Source organism: Miscanthus floridulus, unplaced genomic scaffold, assembly GCF_019320115.1.
Source record: "Miscanthus floridulus cultivar M001 unplaced genomic scaffold, ASM1932011v1 fs_187_3_4, whole genome shotgun sequence".
Taxonomy (NCBI): domain Eukaryota; kingdom Viridiplantae; phylum Streptophyta; class Magnoliopsida; order Poales; family Poaceae; genus Miscanthus; species Miscanthus floridulus.
In genome coordinates, this window is record NW_027096353.1 from 2,054 (window position 1) to 22,301 (window position 20,248).

A 20,248-nucleotide genomic window follows, 5' to 3' on the forward strand; every position below is an offset into this window, starting at 1 on the left:
AAATATTTGAAACATAAGTGTGAAGTATATCCCAACATCTTGATTTACTTTTGCAACATCCGTACGAAATATTTAAGACATACATCTGAAACAACTGAAACATTTAAAACATAGGCTTGCAATATGTCTAAAAAGAATACATGGGCTTGTGAAACATTTGAAGCATGAGGCGACCGACGAGCTGGAGAAGGCCGCGGCGGGGTGGAGGCACGGTGGAGAGGGACGAAGGCAGGCGTCCGGGAGGTGTGATGGAGAGGGAGGAAGATGGGCAGCCGCGCTTAGGCACGTTGGAGATGTTAGCCCTTGGGACCCCAGCCACCGTGGAGAATAGAGGCAGAGCGGTGGAGCGCGTCCGCTCGAGGTACGGTGATTTTTTTTAGAGAATGAAGACAACATGCTATAATTAGAGGCGAGTGGATGAAAGGCTACGACTATTGAGCTGTTAAGCTGGTGTTGCAGCCCGCGAACTGACGCGTCCGCACGAATACACGTCCTCATCGTCCTCACCGCAGCATTTCTGTTTTTTTATCTTAATTAATAACTACTCGCACTCCAAATAAATGCCAATTTGGACATAGCTGTTGGATCGGTTGGTTGGGAGGGAGATACCTTGCAAAATCGGATGTTCCAAAAAAAAATTATATCAAAGCGAGCTTTCACCTTCACCGTTTCACGTATTTCGGCAATAGTGCTAGTGCGAGTGCGAGTGCGAGTGCGATACCGGTAACCTCTTCCTTCTCAACACCCATGCACCTCCGGAAGCTCCCGCCATTACCTCACCTCACTCTCCACTCCGCCTCCGCTTCCCCACCGCCACCTAGAGGCCTCCTTCCCCCCGTCCCACTCCGCGACCTCCTCGCTCACCGCCTCCCGCCTCCTCGCTCGCCGCCCTCACCTCCACCGCCGCGCCCTCACGCCGATCTCGTCCTCCTGCTCCGCCGCCGCGGCGACGGTAACTCTCCGGAAAACCTCCACGTCGAGCTCATCAAGCGGGGGCTCAATCATGACCTCTTCTTATCCAACCATCTCGTCAACTCCTACGCCAAGGGCGCGCGCCTGGCTGCCGCGAGCCTGGTGTTCGACGAAATGCCCGAGCGGAACGCCGTCTCCTGGACCTGCCTCCTCTCCGGGTACGTGCTGCAGGGCATCGCCGAAGAGGCCTTCCGGGTGTTCCGCGCCATGCTGCGGGAGGTGGAGCCCGGGTGCAGGCCCACGTCCTTCACCTTCGGGACGCTGCTCCGGGCGTGCCAGGATGGAGGACCCGACCGTCTGGGCTTCGCGATCCAGGTCCATGGGCTGCTGTCAAAGACGGAATATGCGTCAAACACCACTGTGTGCAATGCCCTGATCTCAATGTATGGTAGCTGCACTGTTGGTCCGCCGATCCTAGCACAGCGGGTGTTTGATGGCATGCCGATCAGGGACTTGATCACATGGAACGCATTAATGTCTGTTTATGCTAAGAAAGGTGATGTGGTTTCAACATTGACTCTGTTCATGGATATGCAGCGAGATGATTCCAGGATTCAGCTGCGCCCGACAGAGCATACGTTTGGCAGTTTGATCACTGCCACATCTCTGTCATCAGGCAGCTCGGCTGTGCTTGACCAAGTATTCGTGAGGGTGCTCAAATCTGGCTGTTCTAGTGACCTCTACGTGGGTAGTGCTCTGGTTAGCGCTTTTGCGAGACATGGCTTGATTGATGAAGCTAAGGACATCTTTCTCAGTTTGAAAGAGAAGAATGCAGTTACCTTAAATGGTTTGATAGTTGGGTTGGTCAGGCAACACTGCAGTGAAGAAGCAGTAAAGATTTTCGTGGGGACAAGGAATACTGTTGTTGTTAACGCAGATACATATGTTGTGTTGCTCAGTGCCATAGCTGAATATTCTATATCTGAAGAAGGGCTGAGGAAAGGTAAGGAAGTCCATGGGCATATGCTTAGAACTGGGCTTACTGATCTGAAAATTGCTGTTAGTAATGGACTGGTTAATATGTATGCCAAATGTGGTGCCATCGATAGTGCCTCTAAAATTTTTCAGCTAATGGAAGCAACGGATAGGATTTCCTGGAACACCATCATCTCAGCTCTTGATCAGAATGGCAACTGTGAAGAAGCAGTTATGCATTACTGTCTTATGAGACAAAGTTGCATAAGCCCATCAAACTTTGCAGTAATCAGTTGCTTGAGTTCATGCGCAGGTTTGAAACTTTTAACTGCAGGTCAGCAAGTGCATTGTGATGCTGTCAAGTGGGGTCTAGATTTAGATACTTCTGTTTCAAATGTACTGGTTAAAATGTATGGAGAATGTGGAGCTATGCCAGATTACTGGAAGGTTTTCAACTCTATGGCGGAACATGATGAAGTTTCTTGGAACTCTATGATGGGTGTCATGGCCAGTTCACAAGCACCTATTTCTGAAACTGTCGAAGTTTTCAACAATATGATGAGGGGTGGTTTGATCCCAAATAAAGTAACATTTGTAAACTTACTTGCTGCTTTATCTCCATTGTCCGTTCTTGAATTGGGGAAGCAGGTTCATGCTGCAGTGCTGAAGCATGGAGTTATGGATGACAATGTGGTAGATAATGCACTCATATCATGCTATGCAAAATCAGGAGATATGGATTCCTGCGAGCATCTGTTTTCTAACATGTCTGGCAGAAGGGATGCCGTCTCCTGGAATTCTATGATTTCAGGTTACATCTACAATGGCCATCTACAGGAGGCTATGGATTGTGTATGGCTTATGCTACACAGTGGCCAAATAATGGATTGTTGCACTTTCTCCATTATACTAAATGCATGTGCTTCTGTGGCAGCATTGGAGCTTGGAATGGAGATGCACGCTTTTGGTATTAGGTCGCACTTGGAATCAGATGTCGTGGTTGAGAGTGCTCTTGTTGATATGTACTCCAAGTGTGGTAGGGTGGATTATGCCTCTAAGCTTTTCAATTCCATGACTCAGAGAAATGAATTTTCATGGAATTCTATGATTTCTGGTTATGCAAGACATGGTCTTGGAAGGAAAGCCCTTGAGATATTTGAGGAAATGCTGCGCAGCAGAGAAAGTCCAGACCATGTCACTTTTGTCAGCGTCCTATCTGCATGCAGTCATGCTGGATTGGTGGAAAGAGGTTTAGAATACTTTGAAATGATGCCGGATCATGGTATACTACCTCAGATTGAACATTATTCCTGTGTCATAGACCTTCTCGGTCGAGCTGGTAAGATTGACAAGATAAAGGAGTACATACAAAGAATGCCAATGAAACCTAACGCTCTCATATGGAGGACTGTTTTAGTTGCTTGCCGACAGTCAAAAGACGGGTCTAAGATTGATCTGGGGAGAGAAGCTTCAAGGGTGCTTTTGGAAATAGAGCCTCAAAATCCTGTAAACTATGTTCTGGCATCTAACTTTCATGCAGCTACAGGAATGTGGGAAGATACAGCCAAAGCCCGAGCTGCAATGAGGCAAGCAACAGTGAAAAAGGAGGCTGGTCGCAGTTGGGCAACCCTAAATGATGGAGTTCATACTTTCATCGCTGGCGACAGATCACATCCAAACACCAAAGAAATATACGAAAAGCTGAATTTTTTGATACAGAATATAAGAAATGCCGGTTATGTTCCCCTGACAGAGTATGCTTTGTATGATCTTGAAGAAGAAAACAAAGAGGAGCTGTTGAGCTATCACAGTGAGAAGCTAGCCGTTGCCTTTGTTCTGACTCGTTCCTCAAGTGGCCCAATAAGAATAATGAAGAACCTTCGGGTTTGCGGAGATTGTCACATAGCCTTTAGATACATTTCTCAGATGATTAGCCGGCAAATCATTTTAAGGGATTCTATCCGATTTCATCATTTCAAAGATGGGAAGTGTTCTTGTGGAGATTATTGGTAACTGATTTGAAAGGTTGGTTCAGTACCAGTTCCTAACCTTTCAGGTCATACCACATTGCCAGATGCTAGGTACAAGTTTCTTACCTTTCTCTTATTTAAGTCAAATATATATAAAAAGGGCGTACCCAGTGGTAAGTCAAATATATATATTCAAACAAAATTACTGTTAGAGTTTCTCTTCAGACATGAATTTACCATTCAATAACTAACACCTGGCAACTATTATTCCATTTTCCCTTATCCCGTGGAAGTGGAATTTGTAAAGAAATCATTGCATCTGTCAAATATTCGAAGCTTACACCTTTAGCATCTAACATTAAAATTGAATTTAATAATTTGGCTTGCTGATTTATAGGTGTTATGTTTTCATGACAGTACATGGGCTGCCCAACGCCCCAACCTAGCAACTTTTGTTCGTCATGACTACATGAATAAGTCCAGAATGTATTAATATTATTCCTGAGCCACCACTTTGCATGCATGATATGTGTTCATGTTCACTCCTTATCTCTACATGTGCTCTGTCTGCTCTTCTAGGTTGTGCAGTGTTGATGGAGACATCGAGCCTGTTCGCTGGTTGGTTTCTGGGCTGATAAGCCTGATTGGTGCTGGTTTGTTGTGAGAGGAAAACACTGTTGGCTGGCTGATAAGCCCTGGCTGAAACCAACGAGCGAACAGGCTGATCAGTTCTTTGTGTTTAGCGCTTGCATCTCTTCATTTAGCTAGGCATAATAGCTTTTTCATAGGCATCTTTGTGCTTTTGAATTTACAACCATGGTTTGAATTTATTTTTCATCATTTTATGGTCTGGCATAATGTGTGTTTTGATTACTGTGGAAGTTTACAACCATAGGCATCATTATATTTGGTTGCCTATCTTGGAACTGTGGAAATTCATATCCGTATCAACTAGTGTGTGTTTTGATTACTGATTGTATGCTAACCCATGCTAATGCTGTTCCCTAAATTTGGACACAGACATACTTGGGAATACAAATATTTAGGTTTTACTTCAAGTGCACAGTGGAATCGGGGGCTAGTCGCAATTTTGAACCTTGGCGTGAACAGGACGAGGTAAGTGATTTTGGGGCTTATTCGAAGGACAAATTCGATTCCATGCATATAATCTTCAATTTTATCACCATGATGAATATTCTTTTATTCAGGCAGCAGACAGAAAAGAGGAAAAGGGATGCTGAGGAGGGTGATGCAATGAAAGAGATGGAAAATAGAGCAATGGATTCAAAGCAGGATATGGACATTCGTGCTGCTTTGGAAGAGAAGCGGTCCATGAAGGTTGGATCTAGTTCTTGGCCACTAGTAGTAATTATTTCATGTGCTGTCTACAGTCTAGACATGCTGGTGTCTCTGTTGACCAGATGCTTGAAATTTTGAAGCGTTCGGCTCATGAGAAGGTAAAAAAAAGGGCAGACCCAGTGCCGGAGGCTCCCACATGAGTGGGGTCTGGGGAAGGGAAAAACCGAGGCAAGCCTTCCCCCCGCAAAATCTGCGGAGAGGCTGCTTCGAACCCATGACCTGGTGACTCAGTGAGACAGCTCTCACCACTACACCAGGCCTGCCCTTCTCGGCTCATGAGAAGGTAAGACCTTAAAAAAACATTGTTCGCGTTATCATGTTTTAGTAAATGTCTGAAATAAAACATTGCATCTTTTGGTTATTTGGAATAACTTTGTCGACAACGTAGTTTCCTATGTTTCACTTTTAACATCAATATTCTTTGTGCAATGACAGGAGGAAAAAGCAATTGCAGAGCTTGATGAAGAACTTTATCAAATCAATCACTTTTCGTGTAATTCTCCATCTCTGCACCGCAATGCTGATTAATGCCATCATGCATAACTTCTGCGTGGAGGGTGTTACCTTTTGAAACTGCACCTTTTTTAGTGTTCCAATTAAAGCATCTCCTTTTGACTTGTGATCCTATTGCTTAATGCTAGATGAACCAGGATAGAACAATGGCATATTCACATCATAATGTAGCAATGCCAATCTACATACGCTCAGGGGTGGATCCAACGGTGGGGGGTGGGGGGGGGGGGGGCTCAAGCCCCCCCCTACCCATACCGGAACAGTGGAACCTCCTGTGAAGTCCCTATGAATTTTTAGGTAAAGTTCTATAGTGTAGGGGGCTGAAACTTAAGATCGAACAGCAGTGTTGTTCAGCCCCCCCTGAAATATTTCCTAGATCCGCCGCTGCATACGCTGTTATTTGTCTGAAAGCATATACTATTATTGGCATTTGGCAACTTGTAATTGTACATTATTATTAGAGATAAACCTTTTTGCCCACACGGTAACTCAGTAAATCCTACATTGTTGTCCTCTCGTGTAATCCAGGTAGCTAATAGAAGAAAACTGGAAATTGGTACTATTGTGTATCCAAAAAGGACAACACAAATGAAGTTAAACAACGTGCAAGATAAAATTTTCTATATGCCATATCAAGTAAGTACATTACACTTAAAAGACTTATACATAACGAAAACACCAAGTCCGCCATTAATCCAAGTCCACAATTCCAAAATTGGAGAGAAGGATCTTCATTTGCTGAACAAAATCCGAGCCTGTTGCGTACTCTGTTAGCATCCCTACTGCAAATCCAAACATGGCCCACCTGCAAGATTTGTAGCAAGGTGGATTAGCGCATAGAGACAAGCTACCTGGTTATTCAACAATGTGGTGAATCTTTACATCTACCCATTTTGCATTTTTTAGCATGCTTATTGTAGACTCATATTTACTTAGAACCTTACATGAGTAAATTGAGTAGCATGAAAGGGACATGATAGTTTTTGGTAACTTCACTAGGCCTTGTTCCAAATGGATTGGAAACATGTCAGTTCTCAACTGATTAATCAATCTCAAGTCTGATGTTTGATCGATATATTGATTGCTAAAGAGAAAGCTCTCTGTAATGCTCAGGCTAGATCAATTTGCAGTTTAGTTTATTAGGTCAAGAAATGTCCCTGACTCAAAAACCTTCAAATATTTGAAGGTACCAGGAAAAATCTCACCAACCATATTGGATAGTTCAAAAAGCTTTCTGGTTCACATTTTTTTTTTTTTTGTAGAACTTCTGGTTCACAAATTTGATAGCATCTTGCAGGGGCAAGCGTACCTTCCGTTGGAAATCTCATTCTTGGGCAAGAACCCAAAGAACGGGCCCTGGTCGGCCTCCTCCAGCTTCTTCTTCTTGAAGTACTCCTGCAGGTCCTTGGCCACCTTCCTCTGGTATTCCAGCGTCACAGCCCCAGCCACCGGCCTCTGCAGCGCTGCCGCCGGGGCTGTGGCCTCAGCTGGCTTCGGCTCAGGAGACGGTGGTGTCGGCTGCGGCGACGTGGGTGGAGCAGCGGGCTTCACGGGCGTCGGAGGCTGCGACAGGGTGGGAGGAGTGGACAGAGCCGGCGTCTTGGGTGGCATCGATGGTGGTGGCGACAGCGGAGGCGCCGCAGGTCTCCGAATGGGCCCCTCCGCCTTGGAGCTCCTGATCACCGCGAAGGACCGGCATGCGCGGTGCGGGGGTGCGACCGAGACGGCCCCCACCTTCACCTTGATAGAAGGGATGGACGGGGCCAGAGACATTGCTGCGGCGCTTGAGCTTTGCGGCAAGCGCTGGCCTGGCTCTCTTGTTTCTTGGGAGGGTATGAACAGAACAGGGAGGAGACGAGGGGAAGGAACGCGTGGAGGAGGTCTGGACACACACCCACGCTCTCGCTGTGGATAAGAGCGTGTGGTGCCAAGTTTCCGTCGGCGAACAGAGGGCCCAGGAACTCAACATCGGGCGTGTTGTCTCCTAACAGAAAGTTTGTGAGGTTTGCAGGGACTCAACATGGGCGCAGCACCTTCAGACATTCTGGTGCTGACCTGCTGCGATTGTCCCTGTCTGTCACTTGGGCTCCCTGTAGTACCGCTTTTGTTTTATAATTATTCGGCCATTCGCTGGGTTGATAAGTCCGATTGGTATTGGTCTGTTGCGAGAGAAAAGCACTGTTAACTGACTGATAAACCCTGACTGAAACCACAAATGAACAGGCTGATTATCAATATGAAAAAAATCAGCGATTGTTTGACAAATTGAGTTTTCCTATATACGATTATTCAGCTGGTATTGGTTTGACAATATACACAACTATATTTGTATAAATCTTTATCCGTGAATGACAGCTCCTTGCTTTCGTGAAAGAAAAGAATACACCATTTTGTATGAATTCTGGTCGATTATTCTAAGCCATAACATCTATTCTGTATAGAAAATTACCTAAGAATTGGCACAGTGTTATTTGCAACGTATATATAAAATTAGAGTTGAGTTTTTTTTTATTCCTTGGACGTGTCACTGAATTTGAAAATTACTATTAAACTTCAATATCGTACAACATACACACCTTATGATTTTCAAAACCAGATAAATACTCTCCTCGACCATTTCAAAGTCTATTTTATTCTTGAATGTGTTGCTGAATTTGAAAAGCACTCCGAGACTCTAATATCAGACAACATATACACCGTATAACTTTCAAAAGCAGATAAGATACCCTCCTTGTACATTTCAAAGTGGTTTCTTGGTTGTTTTTTTGCTGATATGGCACTGGGACCATATGTTAGGTGGTCTCTCATGTTTTAAAAAACCATAACCTTTTCAAATCAAGCCGGAAAACAAATTCTATATGAAAATTGTATTGCTCGACGTGATTTGTAAACTTGTAGTTGACACTTTGCCTAAGATACTAGCAACCTAGTGGTCACAGGAGGTCTAGTATAGCCTTTGGTCTTGGGTTTAGCTTCTTGCAGGAACGAATTTAGAAAGGTCTAGGTTTAAGAAACATCCCAAAATGGCTGTAACCCTTAGGTCTAGGTTTAAGAAACATCCTCTAAGTTAGAACATCACCGTTTTTTCTTTATTTTCCACATACCTTCGCATCTTTGTGTCCTGTCCATGACCCGAACTTAGAAAAACATGTATGTAGCCATAGTATGGAGTGCATTGGAACAGATGACTAGGTATGGAGTCCGATCTCAGGACATATTGAAGAAATAATATGATTATTGCATAACTCTCTAAGCCTCAAGTCATTCAAGTGACCACATAACAAATTGTGCATTCCTTTACAACACACTGGACATGTTTGCTACTACATTATAGTATTAAAACTTGTCAAAGGTATAAGATTCAGAATTGTACTAATTTAGCAACCAATATAGTAGTACATTTTCTCAGAGAAGACATTACTGAACCGTGGAAAAGCAATGTCTCATAGATATTATCGGGGCAGAAAGACAAATCCACATCAAAACACAGTCCACCTGAGAGTTAAACAATCAAATGGCCCTCATATGTCACTCTTATGCAACGAAGAATGAATTTTACCAATTTGGACGAAAATGTCAACAAGCAATCACTCAACACGTCAGGAGCAGAACAGAAGGGAACAGCATGAAGTCAGGGATCCAACATCCCAGGCAGAAGTAACAGGGCAGCCTCATATGGTACAGCGGGCGTGAAAACACAATGAAAAACCAGAAAAAACAAAATATGACAAAAGAAAGAAAGGAGATCTTGATATTGTACAGGTGGGCATCGAAACTATAACCCTGCCGAGCAGACTAGTTAAGCATTGAACCAACAAATAATCTAGCACAATATCGACTCATCACTGTTTGCTTTGTTTCGACTGTCATCGATCATTTCAGTTGCAAAGAAGTCACTGGTGCGGCATATCCTTCCCAGCAGGACATAGGCTTACCATGAGGAGATGTTCTGTCAGGCTTGTTGTGCAGACATGAAATCTACTGAATCACACACTCACATTTCCGGAAACCTTCATTTTCTGCATCATCATCTGACAGGCCCTCGTCGCTGCCAAGATACAAAAAGCAGCAATCAGAATATAGTATACATGTGTAACAAAGCACTAGTAGAACACAAGAACTCCAGCTCCATCTCGCGCCGGCGCATGAGTTCGTCTATAACAAGAAGAACACGAGAGAGGATGAGTTTGGGTGGCCTGTTTTAGGTAGTATTGCTGGAGACAACAACAAAATATGGGTACTATCAAAATGGGTGGCTACCCAAACAGACAAGTAGGTAGTTTGTTTTGGGTAGTATTGTTGGAAATGCTCCTCTTACAACGTAATGAATGCAAATCAAACAAAAATACAACTATTCTTCACACTGTTAACATTTAGCCCCGTTTGGCACGGCTCCAAATGGCTTCAGCTCCTTGCTATAGTGCGCGGAGGAGCCGGAGCCGGTGAAGCTAAACATAGTGGCTTCACTGGCTCCTAATTCATTTTGAGAGGAGAGATGAAAATGGCTCGTCGCTATAGTGCACGGAAGAGCTGGAGCTAGAGCCGCCAGAAGCTCTACAGGACCTTAGTAGTAACGAGGATTCAGCACCAAGCCAGACTACACACATATTTGCATCATTTAATGGTGCAGGTGCACTGCTTCTTCAATGAGCTATAAACTAGTGTAAACCCCATGCATTTTAACATGTTCACAATATAGAACATTTGATAAGCATATGTTAAATTTTAGTATGCGGAACTGTCTTTACTTTTAAAAGTATGTACATAGGGCTTTAGAGGAGATTTGGATCCAAGGAAGAAGGCGTTAAGTTTTAGCCTTTTAGGTGGAGACTACTCATTAAGACGGAACACTCGAACTTTGTGGTATCTTTGTTACTTAAAATTTGAAGATCAATTACCTCACAAGATGGTTACTAGTAGATGGTATAAAAGTACCAAAAAAATTTGAGTTGATGTTGTGCTTTTTATAGCTCTTATTTTGAAATTTGGATTCATTGATAGAAGAAGATAGAAATGTGCATCGTTCATGTATGATAATTGACAATAGGACGTTCTGACTAAATAACCACGAACACGATATATTTTCCAGGGCACAATGGCATGCAAGGAAATATAGGATTTTTGGACCATACCTTGTTTCAAACTCCCTTATCTCAAAAAGCTCCTTTCCACATGTATCTGTCCACTGAACTTTCCTCCGTTCCACGCTAGATCTCAAGGTCTGCACCTCTTCCATAGACTCGCGTGGTTCTTCACCCTCGCTGACCACTATACGGTGCTCCAAAGAATCCCTTTTGGAGTTGCTCTTAAGACAGCCTCGTCTCTCACTGCCACCGATGGAACCACTAGTGGTCAACGTCTTGTTTGCTGAACAAGATGCTTCTTCCTGCGAGGTACCGACACCGAGCGCACTGCTGGACGCCGCTTTGGGAGGAGACGCCACCTCGAGGCCATTCGCCGTGCATCCGAAGCAGACGAAGGGAGCACATTTCCCAGGCGCCTGGTCCTTGGCGGCGGAGGGCAGGTGGTACACCTGCTCCGTCTCCCGGTCGACTAGCCGGTACTGGTTCCACGGCGAGACCTTGACGGGCTTCTCCTCAGCTTTCCGCCCGAGCAGCAAGAGGGCGAGGCCATGGCTGTACCCTGAAGCTGAAGACGAGAAGAACCCTCCTCCTTCCACGGCCAGTAGCATCTCCACTGCTCATCCAGGCACCATGAACCAGGAACTTGATAACAGCCTGACGAATTACCTCTCCATTGGCTAGCTCACTACACTATCCTGCAAAGGAAACGATCCATCATATCCACCGCGTAGAAGCTTCGGATTTGAGGACTCAAGAATCTGCATTACAGAAAACGAGGAATCCGTTCAAGGAGGCCGCCTACCGAGAAAAGGAAGGGATCACCGCAGGTCCGGCTGGAGGATCTCCGTTCCGATCCAGTCCAGGGGATGATCGAGAACGACGGGAACGCCCGACCGCTGGAGAAGGAACAGAGGCGCAGTCCGCGGCGGCAGAAGGATGGCCTGGATGCCTGGATCTGGATCGCGGCGTCGTTGGGCGGAGAGAAGAGAGAGAGACACACACACAGCAAAGCAAGTTTAGAAAACAACCAAACCATGGCCCGATTTTCCGAGCAGTAGTAGTATATTTCACTATTTCAGGGCCGGTCTTCTGCTGTTGAAGGCCCAATAAATCTGGTATGTTGTCGGCTGCAGCCCGGCCCATAGTGAGGCCTACACAGAGGTGTGTCCTTAGCTCGGCCCGGTCCGTTTCGCCTGCTGGCCCGCCGCGTCTCTCTCCGTTGCGTGAACCAAAAAAACCACGACACGAACCGCCGAGCCGAAAGCGAACCGGAGCCTCGAGTAGATATACTAGCACAAGGGGGAAAAGGGGGGAAGCAAATTCAATTGGAAGCGCAAGCAATCCGCAAACCCTTTCTAGTCTCTTCCCCTCCTCGATTCGCGCGGCTTCATCATCATCGGCGGCGGCGGCGGCGATGGCCCGGAAGAGGAAGACGGACGCCGCGCCGCGGCTGGACGAGGCTGATCGCACGCTCTACTCCACCTTCTGCGGCGCCGCCAACTCCCTCTCCCAGCTGTACACGCAGGCCATGGCCCAGCAGAAGCTCTCCTTCCAGGCCGGCGAGCGCCACGCCTTAGTGCGTACACCCTCCCCTGTCTCCTGTCTACCGCCCCCCATTCCTGCTTCTTCTCTTCCGTCCGCCCGCCCGCCGGTTGGTCGGCCGGGGGTCGGGGCATAGGGAATTCGATTGCCCCCCGCGCGTGAATTTGATTGATTTGCCTTCTTCGATCTTTTAGATAAACAAGTATAGAGGTTGTATTTAGCCATACATCAGTGGACGTGTAGGATTCTGCACGCACAAGCTTATATAGAACAACCATTAAAATTCACATATTCTGAAAGTGTCTGGGCCCACTGTCAGGCGGTATAGGTGTACACATCTTCCGTATGGACCAAAACACCCCCGGTTGCTTCTCTCCCTCCACTCACTGACATGTGGGCCCCACATGTTAGATTCTCCTTCAACCTCCAGCAAGCCCATCCACGCCGTCGGATCTCGTCCGTTGGGATCTGCCGCCGCCAGATCCATGCTGCTCGCCTCCTCAACCAGATCCGCTCGCCGTCGGGGAGGAGGGTGCTAGATCCTCTGCCGTGAAGGAGGTGGGGGCCGGATCCGCCGCCGTGGACGAGGTGGGGGCCGGTTCCACCGCCGGGGACGAGGTGGGGGCCGGATCCACCACCGGGGAGGAGGAGCGGGCCGGATCCACCGCTGGGGAGGAGGTTGGGGCCGGTTCCGCCGACGGGGAGGTGGAGCGGGCCGGATCCACCACCGTGGAGGAGGTGGCGGCCGGTTCCACTGTCGGGGAGGAGGAGGGGGCCGGATCCGCCGCCAAGGAGGAGGTGGCGGCCGGTTCCACCGCCGGGGAGGAGGAGGGGGCCGGATCCGCCGCCAGGGAGGAGGTGGTGGCCGGATCTGCGTCCCCCACGTGCGCCGCCGGGCGAGACGAGCCGCGCTCACTGCCGTGGTCAAGCCGCGCCGCCTTGGTGGGAGTGAAAGGGAGGAGGGGTGCCGCCGTGGTTTGAGGGAGGAAGGGCACCGCCATGGTGTGGGAACGAGGAGGAGCGCCGATGTGGTTGGAGGGAGAGGGAGGAGTGGCTGGTGTGTGAGAGAGAGAGGCATCGGTCGAGCTAAGGGAGGAGTGGCCGGTGTGTGAAGGAGAATCTGACGTGTGGGGCCCACACGTCAGTGAGTGGAGGGAGAGAAGCAGCCGGGGGTGTTTTGGTCCGTACGGAAGATGTGTACACGTATACGGCCTGACAGTGGGCCCAGACACTCGGAAGACATAGAAAATGACAAGTATCAGGTAGAAGAAGAATTGTAATGGCAAGTTTCAAAATAGGTGAATTTTAATGGTACATCTCAAAGTTCTGAGAATTGTAATGGTACTAATCCAAATAACCCAAGAAAATGCCGGTTGGAACAATCTCAAATATTAGTTCTGTGTTTATTGTGTATATACTGCCAAACTGTCGGTGTACCTGTCCTTCATAGTTGAACAGTCTTTCAAGAGAGACATTAGGTAATCCACGACAAGGAAATTATGCAGTGTAGGACTCCGAAGGTGCTTGGGTATCTATTTAGTTTGCCCGCAAGGGATGCAATTTTGTATTGCAACACTGTAGTATTCATTGAGACTTGAAGTAGTTTAGTATGAAGGTTTATTCTTTTAGTCTTCAGAGAAAAAAATAATAGGTATATCTACAGGTAAAAGTTTATGGGCAAACATACAGGATTTACTATCACAATTAATTCCTGTGCTTCAAAACAGCATACATGAGCATTTATCTTTCTTGGAGATTCTTATGCTTCAGAGTTTATATTGCTAAGTATGAGTAAAGAAATTTCTTTGCTAAATTCAAGCTTAATGTTGCAGGAAAAGCTCTACCAATGGATCTTGAGGAAGCACGATGAAGAGGCAAGGCTCACTGTAGCTGAAATAATGTCTCATATCCAGGTCCGACCTTGAAACTTCCTAGACTATTGCACTTTGCTTGAACATGTTTTGACTATGAGTTGCCTTACTTTTTGTGGAGAAGACACACTTGATTTGATTTACATAAGCAAAATCTTACCTATGCATCTGCTTTTGTAGCTGTTTAGGCCCTGTTTGGATGGGAGGGAGTTGCCAAACTTCTGTGTGTTTGGATGCAACAAACCTTTGTCAAAACCATACTATGAGTTTTAGGAACTCCAGTTTAGACCTTTTTTTCTTAATCACGGTTTTGCAAGTCTTTGGCTCATATAACTACTGTTTCTTGATACCATAGTTTTCTAAAGCCACAACATCCAAACAGGCCTTTAGTTCCATATCTGTTTCTTTTTTTTTCCTGTGTGTTAAATATTCCTATATGTTCAGGAGCTACATTCAGCAATGGATTGTCATGACGAGGACTAGGTTTTCCGAACATACAAGATACACCTCATACTGTACAGGAGCTACCACATCCAAACAGTCCTCCATGAGGACTAGGTTTTCCGAACATACAAGATACACATCATACCGTACAGGAGCTCATTCGGCAATGGATTGTCGTGACAAGGGTGTCTAGAGTGTTTGGTAATTGCTATGAAGTAGTATGCCTTTAGAAAGAACTACAGATGGACCTAGTTACCACTATGCCTGTTGCATTGGGTAGTAAAGATTTCTTGCGCTCATTAAATTTGTGAAGCAATCATAATGTTCACGTACTCTTGTTTCTTTTGCAGCATGAGATAGACTATGGAGGTACTGATGCAAATGTCTCCCCAAGAGTACATCAGCATCCTCAGATTGCAAATCCATTCACCAATTCAGTTGTCCCACCTGGAACTGGTTTGTATGGGCAATCAGCAGCTGGGTTTGCTCCTAGACCCAGCATCACTGACCAGTCAAAGAATACAATATTCTCTAATGCCTTATCAAGCCCAGTGCGCAGGAGTCTCCAGAACTATCACATCACTCAAGGTGCTGGCAATGGAGGCCGGAATGCAGAAACAAACTTAGCAGGGGCAAATAGGGAGACGAATTCTGCAAGCTCCAACGACACTTCTATGGATATGGTTTCAGACAGCGCCGGGAATGAATTCTACTAGTGATTTGCAGCGAGATGTTTCTGCAATCAAACAGCTTCGCATGCCAGTGTTGTCTGTGTTTTTTTTGGCCTTCCTTTCGTTGACATTTTCACCTAAGCTCTCACCTTATGTGAGCAATGTAGCTGCACATCCGGTGATTCTGGTTTGTTTAAGTTATTGGTATTTTGTAAGTTGAAACGTGTTGGGCATGCTTTATTCCCCACAATGTGTTCGTGAGTTCAATATTATGAATGTAAATGCAGATTGTGTTGTGATATATTCTTATAGAGGAAGTTGACTGAACTTGCTGAAACTCGGATAAAACTTCTCAATGCGGGGCAACAGAACATTTATAAAGAGTAACATGCATGGTTCGTCCGTCAACTTGTCTGGCTGTGTCGATGAGGTCCACCAACTTGGATTTGCATTTCTAGGTTCAAAACGTTTTTTAGTGGTGCACAAATAGTTCATACCGGTTCGTTTTGTGTTTATAGGACTGTACATGTTTTGTGCTGATGACCTAGAGAAGAGGTCAAGTGCGGTGTGTGTATTCAAGGACAGGGAATTCGAGCTTGCTAGCGTCCGGACATTTGGACGGATAGGGTGTCCGGACACCGCACCTGCAGTCTTTTTCCCGCGTTGTTTCACGCGCCCACATAGAGCCCGCGCCGTCCGATAGTCACCGGCATCGAGAAGAGGGGGAGGAGGCGGCGGATGCCTAGCTGGCGTCGGGAGGATAAGGAGACACCAAGGCAAGACAAGCAGAAGGCAAGGAGGGAGATGCAACACCGGATCTACTTTTAAAATTTTTAGATGCAACATACGTCTGAAGGCAAATGAAACACTTGAAACATGCATCTTAAACACTTGCAAAAACACTTGAAAACATTGCAAAAATATACGCAAACACTTGAAACCATTGCAAAAATATACGTAAAATCCAAATAAAAACACTTGCAACATATGTGTGAAACATATGCAACATTTTAAATAAACACACTTCCAACATACGTCTTGAAAACAGATGAAACATTGTGAACAGAAGCTTGCGACACACGTGTACAAATATTGCAACATATGCAACATCCCGATCTACTTTTACAACACCCACATGAAACACTTGCAATATACCTATGAAACATCTGAAACACTTGAAACATAGGCTTGCAACATGCGTTTTTTACCATTCTTCCATACGACGCAGCGCGGAACGGGGGAACGGCCGGTTCCGGCTAGTCGGAGACCAAGGATGGTGGACGACGGCTGATGGGATGTCGCGTTGGCCAAGCCACCGGTGGACCGGGTGCCGGAGCTGCCGAGGATGGAGGATGACGGCCATGAAGCATTAGCAGAGGCAAGGAAGACGAGCGAGCAGGCAGGAGGACGACGACGGCTGCGGGGGAGATGGGAGGTTGCGCCAGCCAAATGGAGGAGGGCCAGCGGTGACGGTGGACCACCCGGTACAGTTGATGGGAGGTCGCACCAGGCAGGCCGGTGGCGGACCGGGCGCCAAAGCTGCCGAGGATGGAGGACGACGGCCACGAAGCGCGGGCGGAAGCAAGGAACACAAGCGCAGAAGACGAGCGCGGTGAAGTCAGGCGCGGTGGATAAGGACGTGAACGGCGAATCGAGCGTCCAATTTTTTTAATTAATGGAGAAGTCGTCCGTCCAGATGGAGGCCCTCACCGAAGCATTGCCTGGGGTGCTAGCGTCCGACCATCAGACAATAACCACCTGTCGATGATGATTCCAGCCCACTTTTCCTGCCCACCGTAACCGTAGCTTCCCACCCGGGCCGCAAGGAGCGTGGGATGCCTCGTGCAGGTTGTCCCATCGCGTAAGGCCTACTCACCCACATACCATGTTGTGGGGGACCGTGACGCCTAAGAGGGGAAGGTGAATTAGGCAACTTAAAATTCTAACTCTAAAACTATGGTCTCTTTTTCTACCCTTAGCAAAACATATGCAAAAGATAAACTATCTAACAGTGCAACTACGGTTTTGCTAGTGTGTTGCTATCTCTACCGCAAAAGAAGTAATATAAACAATGTAAATGTGGAAGCTAAAGAGCAAGGTAGAGATATGCAAACTCTCGTCGACGACTCCGATATTTTTACCGAGGTATCGAGAAGAGCGCAAGCTTACCCGAGCCCCTCGCAAAGAATCTCTCGCAAGGGCCAAGCTCCTGGTCGGATAACTCCGTGGAAAGCCTCGGGCCTTTCCCACGCACAAGTGGGTCTCCGACATGCCTTCCAGCAAGCCTCTCCCGGATGCTTCCCGCCGTCTTCACTATCAAGCTTCCGACCAAAATACCGCGGGCCTTGTTCCCTTAGGTACACCGTGGTAGCCACACCACAAACGCGGTTGGTGTGATCTCGCAAGACTACAAACCCCTCCGATGTACAACAATGGAGCGCGCAAACACCGAGTGGTATGAGGTATGCAGATATCACTAAACACTAGGCCTAAACCTAGAGCAAGCGCATAAGCAATGGTCTAATCAACCTAAGCACTTCGCAAAGCACCTACGCTAATCACCTAATAAAACACTAAGCACTATGCAAATGAAGATCACTAAAATAGTGTACTAGCACCCTTGGTATGTTTTCTCAGCTCCACTCACTTCAAATGGCCGGTTGAGGGTCTATTTATAAGCTCCACTGCGTCCGGTCGTCCCGACCGTTAGAGCCGTGATCAACTGATCGGACGCTGCCAGCGTCCGGTCATATGCCACCGGAACGCGTCCGGTCGTAATTTTGCCACTCTAGAACCTTTCTGTACTCGATCGAACGTTGCAGTCCTGCGTCCGGTCAATTTGCCGCTAGCGTCCGGTCAATACTAAACGTGTTGCCGAGATGATGAACAGTGTCATTGGTGCGTCCGGTCACTTTACTATTCAGCGTCCGGTCGTTGTAGCTGAGTCACTGATCGGAGCGTCCGATCGATCACCTTCCAGCGTCCGGTCACCTCTATGAGCTCGTTCCTTTATGATCTTGCGTCCGGCTTGGTTTCTATCTTCGTGCTTGGACTTTGCTTGATATCTGAGGAGGCGATTGACGAGGACTCGGAGGAAGATGTGATCGAAGATGTGTACGATGTTGCCACTAGAGAGGACACACGGCTACAGAAAGCCCCGCTACAAAGATACGTGGTAAGATACTTGAATGGTACAATTTATTATCTATTTGGTATTAAGTATGTATACTAAAACTGTTCAACCGTGTTTCTGTACCCAGGCGACACAATTGTCGAGGCTATCCAACGAAGCAGCGTTCCGGCTTCACGAGTCTAGAGGGCAGGGGCCAGACGTTCTCGAGGCTTTTGTGGAGGTAAACACAAACTGGTCCGTTCCGAAATATGCGTTTGGGAAATGCACTAACTTTAACGTCTATTTATGCAGAAGGTGAAGAAGAGCTGTAGAAAGTTAGCTCAGAAGCTGAACTGCATGGACATTCCTTGGGTCTTAGTTTGTTAGGTCGAACTAATATTGACGTCCGAAACTTGCAGGCTTAGTTGATTATGTTATGTCAAACTTATGTTAAACCAATGAAAATGTTACGTGGCAGCTTGTCAACTTGCGCACGGATTTCATTTATTTGCTTTATATTCGTTTCAATGCGTCGCGGCATCACTGCAGGCGAGATTAAATAGCAACTAGTTTGGAAACCGGCAGTCCCAGGGTATCTTGACGCCAGGGTCTATGGTCGCGTCGCTACCGATCCTACAATATGGGGCCAAAAAAATAAGTTTTTTTTCTTAAAAAATATTCGTTTCAATCCGATCCAATTTTTCGTAGTCGATTAGTTAACACGGTGGTTAACCGTATTATGAAAAAAGCATTGACTTATCAAATTCTCTATTCGGTCGTGAAAAAAGATTAAACAAAAGACAGAAACAAATCCACTATTGGTTTTACATCAAGCAATCCCTACTAACTCCCCAGTACTGACAGAGTGACAGAGCCTGGCCATTCACTTGCCTCCCCAAATCCAGTGGTTGATGCCTGGATGCTGCCGTGCCGGTGGGCATTGTATTGTACTAGTACGTTGCGTGCGCCATTGCGCGCGTCAACAGGCAGCTTAAGATGCAGCGCAGGATTCAACGTTGACATAAACTTTCCCAAAATGAGCCCATTGACGCGCACTGACACGACAAATACTCAGGCTCGTAGCACGAGCACATTGCATATGACTATATTACATTGATAGGTCTGATAAGTGCTGTAATGGTCCATTTTAACCGCATAGGTCCAGTCTGCAGATCTTACATAACAATTCACAACAGCTGCTAGCTTTATGCATCTGGGTGCAGGCAAAGCAGTGACGGTAGCGCTGATGTAATTACGCAACAGGAGCTAATGTCTGCTATATGTACATATGCTAAGCTGCCTATGCAGGCAAGGGAGCACGCCATGGCGGGCATGTTCAGGCATATGGAAAATTTTCAATATGAAGTCTGTCGGTGTTGCAAATATAGATTATGGGATTATTTGTGATTCAATCTGATGTTCAAAATGTAAGGAGAGGTATATATTGATACTATATATAAGATACATATGTAATTCATGTGGTAGATCATGAAGGTGGAGGAATATTACACAGGCATATAGTATTAGTTGATGCTAAACATCCTTAAATGCATGGATTGATATATGCGTGGTCGCAGCGCATTGTCCTTCCAAAACTTCAGTGCATATGAGATGTTATTTCTAATGAGTTCAGAACTGCGAGCATTGGAGTGATCCGCGACATAAAGGGAGGTCTAACATGTCAAGGCAACCGGAATAATGCATGTCAGGTACATATAAGAGATTGTAGCCATGACACCTTCAAAAAGGAGGTCAAGAGCCGCTAAATAAGAATCTGGAAAAGAAACATATAGAA

The 20,248-nt window shown here is 46.4% G+C and overlaps 4 protein-coding genes across 9 annotated transcripts; 2 read left to right on the forward strand and 2 right to left on the reverse strand.

The window, feature by feature from the left end:
* Nucleotides 1–323: 323 nt before the first annotated feature.
* LOC136530733 (putative pentatricopeptide repeat-containing protein At5g09950) lies at nt 324–7,148 on the forward strand. Of its 6 annotated transcripts, none has more exons than XM_066523447.1 (5): nt 324–3,968; nt 4,878–4,973; nt 5,066–5,314; nt 5,652–5,709; nt 7,017–7,148. In XM_066523447.1, exon 1 carries the CDS (start codon nt 748–750, stop codon nt 3,898–3,900), a length of 3,153 nt encoding a protein of 1,050 aa, XP_066379544.1. In that variant the 5' UTR covers nt 324–747; the 3' UTR covers nt 3,901–3,968; nt 4,878–4,973; nt 5,066–5,314; nt 5,652–5,709; nt 7,017–7,148. The 6 variants fall into 6 exon arrangements, with proteins under 6 accessions (XP_066379544.1, XP_066379545.1, XP_066379542.1 ...); XM_066523448.1 differs by lacking the exon at nt 7,017–7,148 and adding an exon at nt 5,858–5,949 and having other exon boundaries at nt 5,066–5,499; XM_066523445.1 differs by lacking the exon at nt 7,017–7,148 and having other exon boundaries at nt 5,066–5,195; nt 5,279–5,499; nt 5,652–5,936.
* Nucleotides 6,324–7,837, reverse strand: LOC136530735 (light-harvesting complex-like protein OHP2, chloroplastic). Its single transcript, XM_066523451.1, has 2 exons — nt 7,039–7,837; nt 6,324–6,534 (listed from the first exon to the last, which is right to left on the reverse strand). Exons 1-2 carry the CDS (start codon nt 7,500–7,502, stop codon nt 6,420–6,422), a joined length of 579 nt encoding a protein of 192 aa, XP_066379548.1. The 5' UTR covers nt 7,503–7,837; the 3' UTR covers nt 6,324–6,419.
* A 1,515-nt stretch (nt 7,838–9,352) lies between these two features.
* LOC136530734 (uncharacterized) lies at nt 9,353–11,847 on the reverse strand. The gene is made up of 3 exons (XM_066523450.1): nt 11,616–11,847; nt 10,862–11,508; nt 9,353–9,777 (listed from the first exon to the last, which is right to left on the reverse strand). Exons 2-3 carry the CDS (start codon nt 11,419–11,421, stop codon nt 9,708–9,710), a joined length of 630 nt encoding a protein of 209 aa, XP_066379547.1. The 5' UTR covers nt 11,422–11,508; nt 11,616–11,847; the 3' UTR covers nt 9,353–9,707.
* A 238-nt stretch (nt 11,848–12,085) lies between these two features.
* Nucleotides 12,086–15,642, forward strand: LOC136530736 (uncharacterized). Its single transcript, XM_066523452.1, has 3 exons — nt 12,086–12,389; nt 14,188–14,268; nt 15,021–15,642. The coding sequence occupies exons 1-3, from the start codon at nt 12,228–12,230 to the stop codon at nt 15,384–15,386; spliced, it is 609 nt and encodes a 202-aa protein (XP_066379549.1). The 5' UTR covers nt 12,086–12,227; the 3' UTR covers nt 15,387–15,642.
* Nucleotides 15,643–20,248: the final 4,606 nt, after the last annotated feature.

Coding starts and splice junctions, on each gene's coding strand:
- LOC136530733 (XM_066523447.1), top strand. CDS start 748: ATGCACCTCCGGAAGCTCCCGCCATTACCTCACCTCACTCTCCACTCC.
- LOC136530735 (XM_066523451.1), bottom strand. CDS start 7,502: ATGTCTCTGGCCCCGTCCATCCCTTCTATCAAGGTGAAGGTGGGGGCC. Junction 6,535..7,038: donor AATGAGATTTCCAACGGAAG/GTACGCTTGCCC, acceptor CAAATCTTGCAG/GTGGGCCATGTTTGGATTTG.
- LOC136530734 (XM_066523450.1), bottom strand. CDS start 11,421: ATGCTACTGGCCGTGGAAGGAGGAGGGTTCTTCTCGTCTTCAGCTTCA. Junction 9,778..10,861: donor ATAAGGGAGTTTGAAACAAG/GTATGGTCCAAA, acceptor GTATCTTGGCAG/CGACGAGGGCCTGTCAGATG.
- LOC136530736 (XM_066523452.1), top strand. CDS start 12,228: ATGGCCCGGAAGAGGAAGACGGACGCCGCGCCGCGGCTGGACGAGGCT. Junction 12,390..14,187: donor CCGGCGAGCGCCACGCCTTA/GTGCGTACACCC, acceptor TTAATGTTGCAG/GAAAAGCTCTACCAATGGAT. Junction 14,269..15,020: donor AAATAATGTCTCATATCCAG/GTCCGACCTTGA, acceptor TTTCTTTTGCAG/CATGAGATAGACTATGGAGG.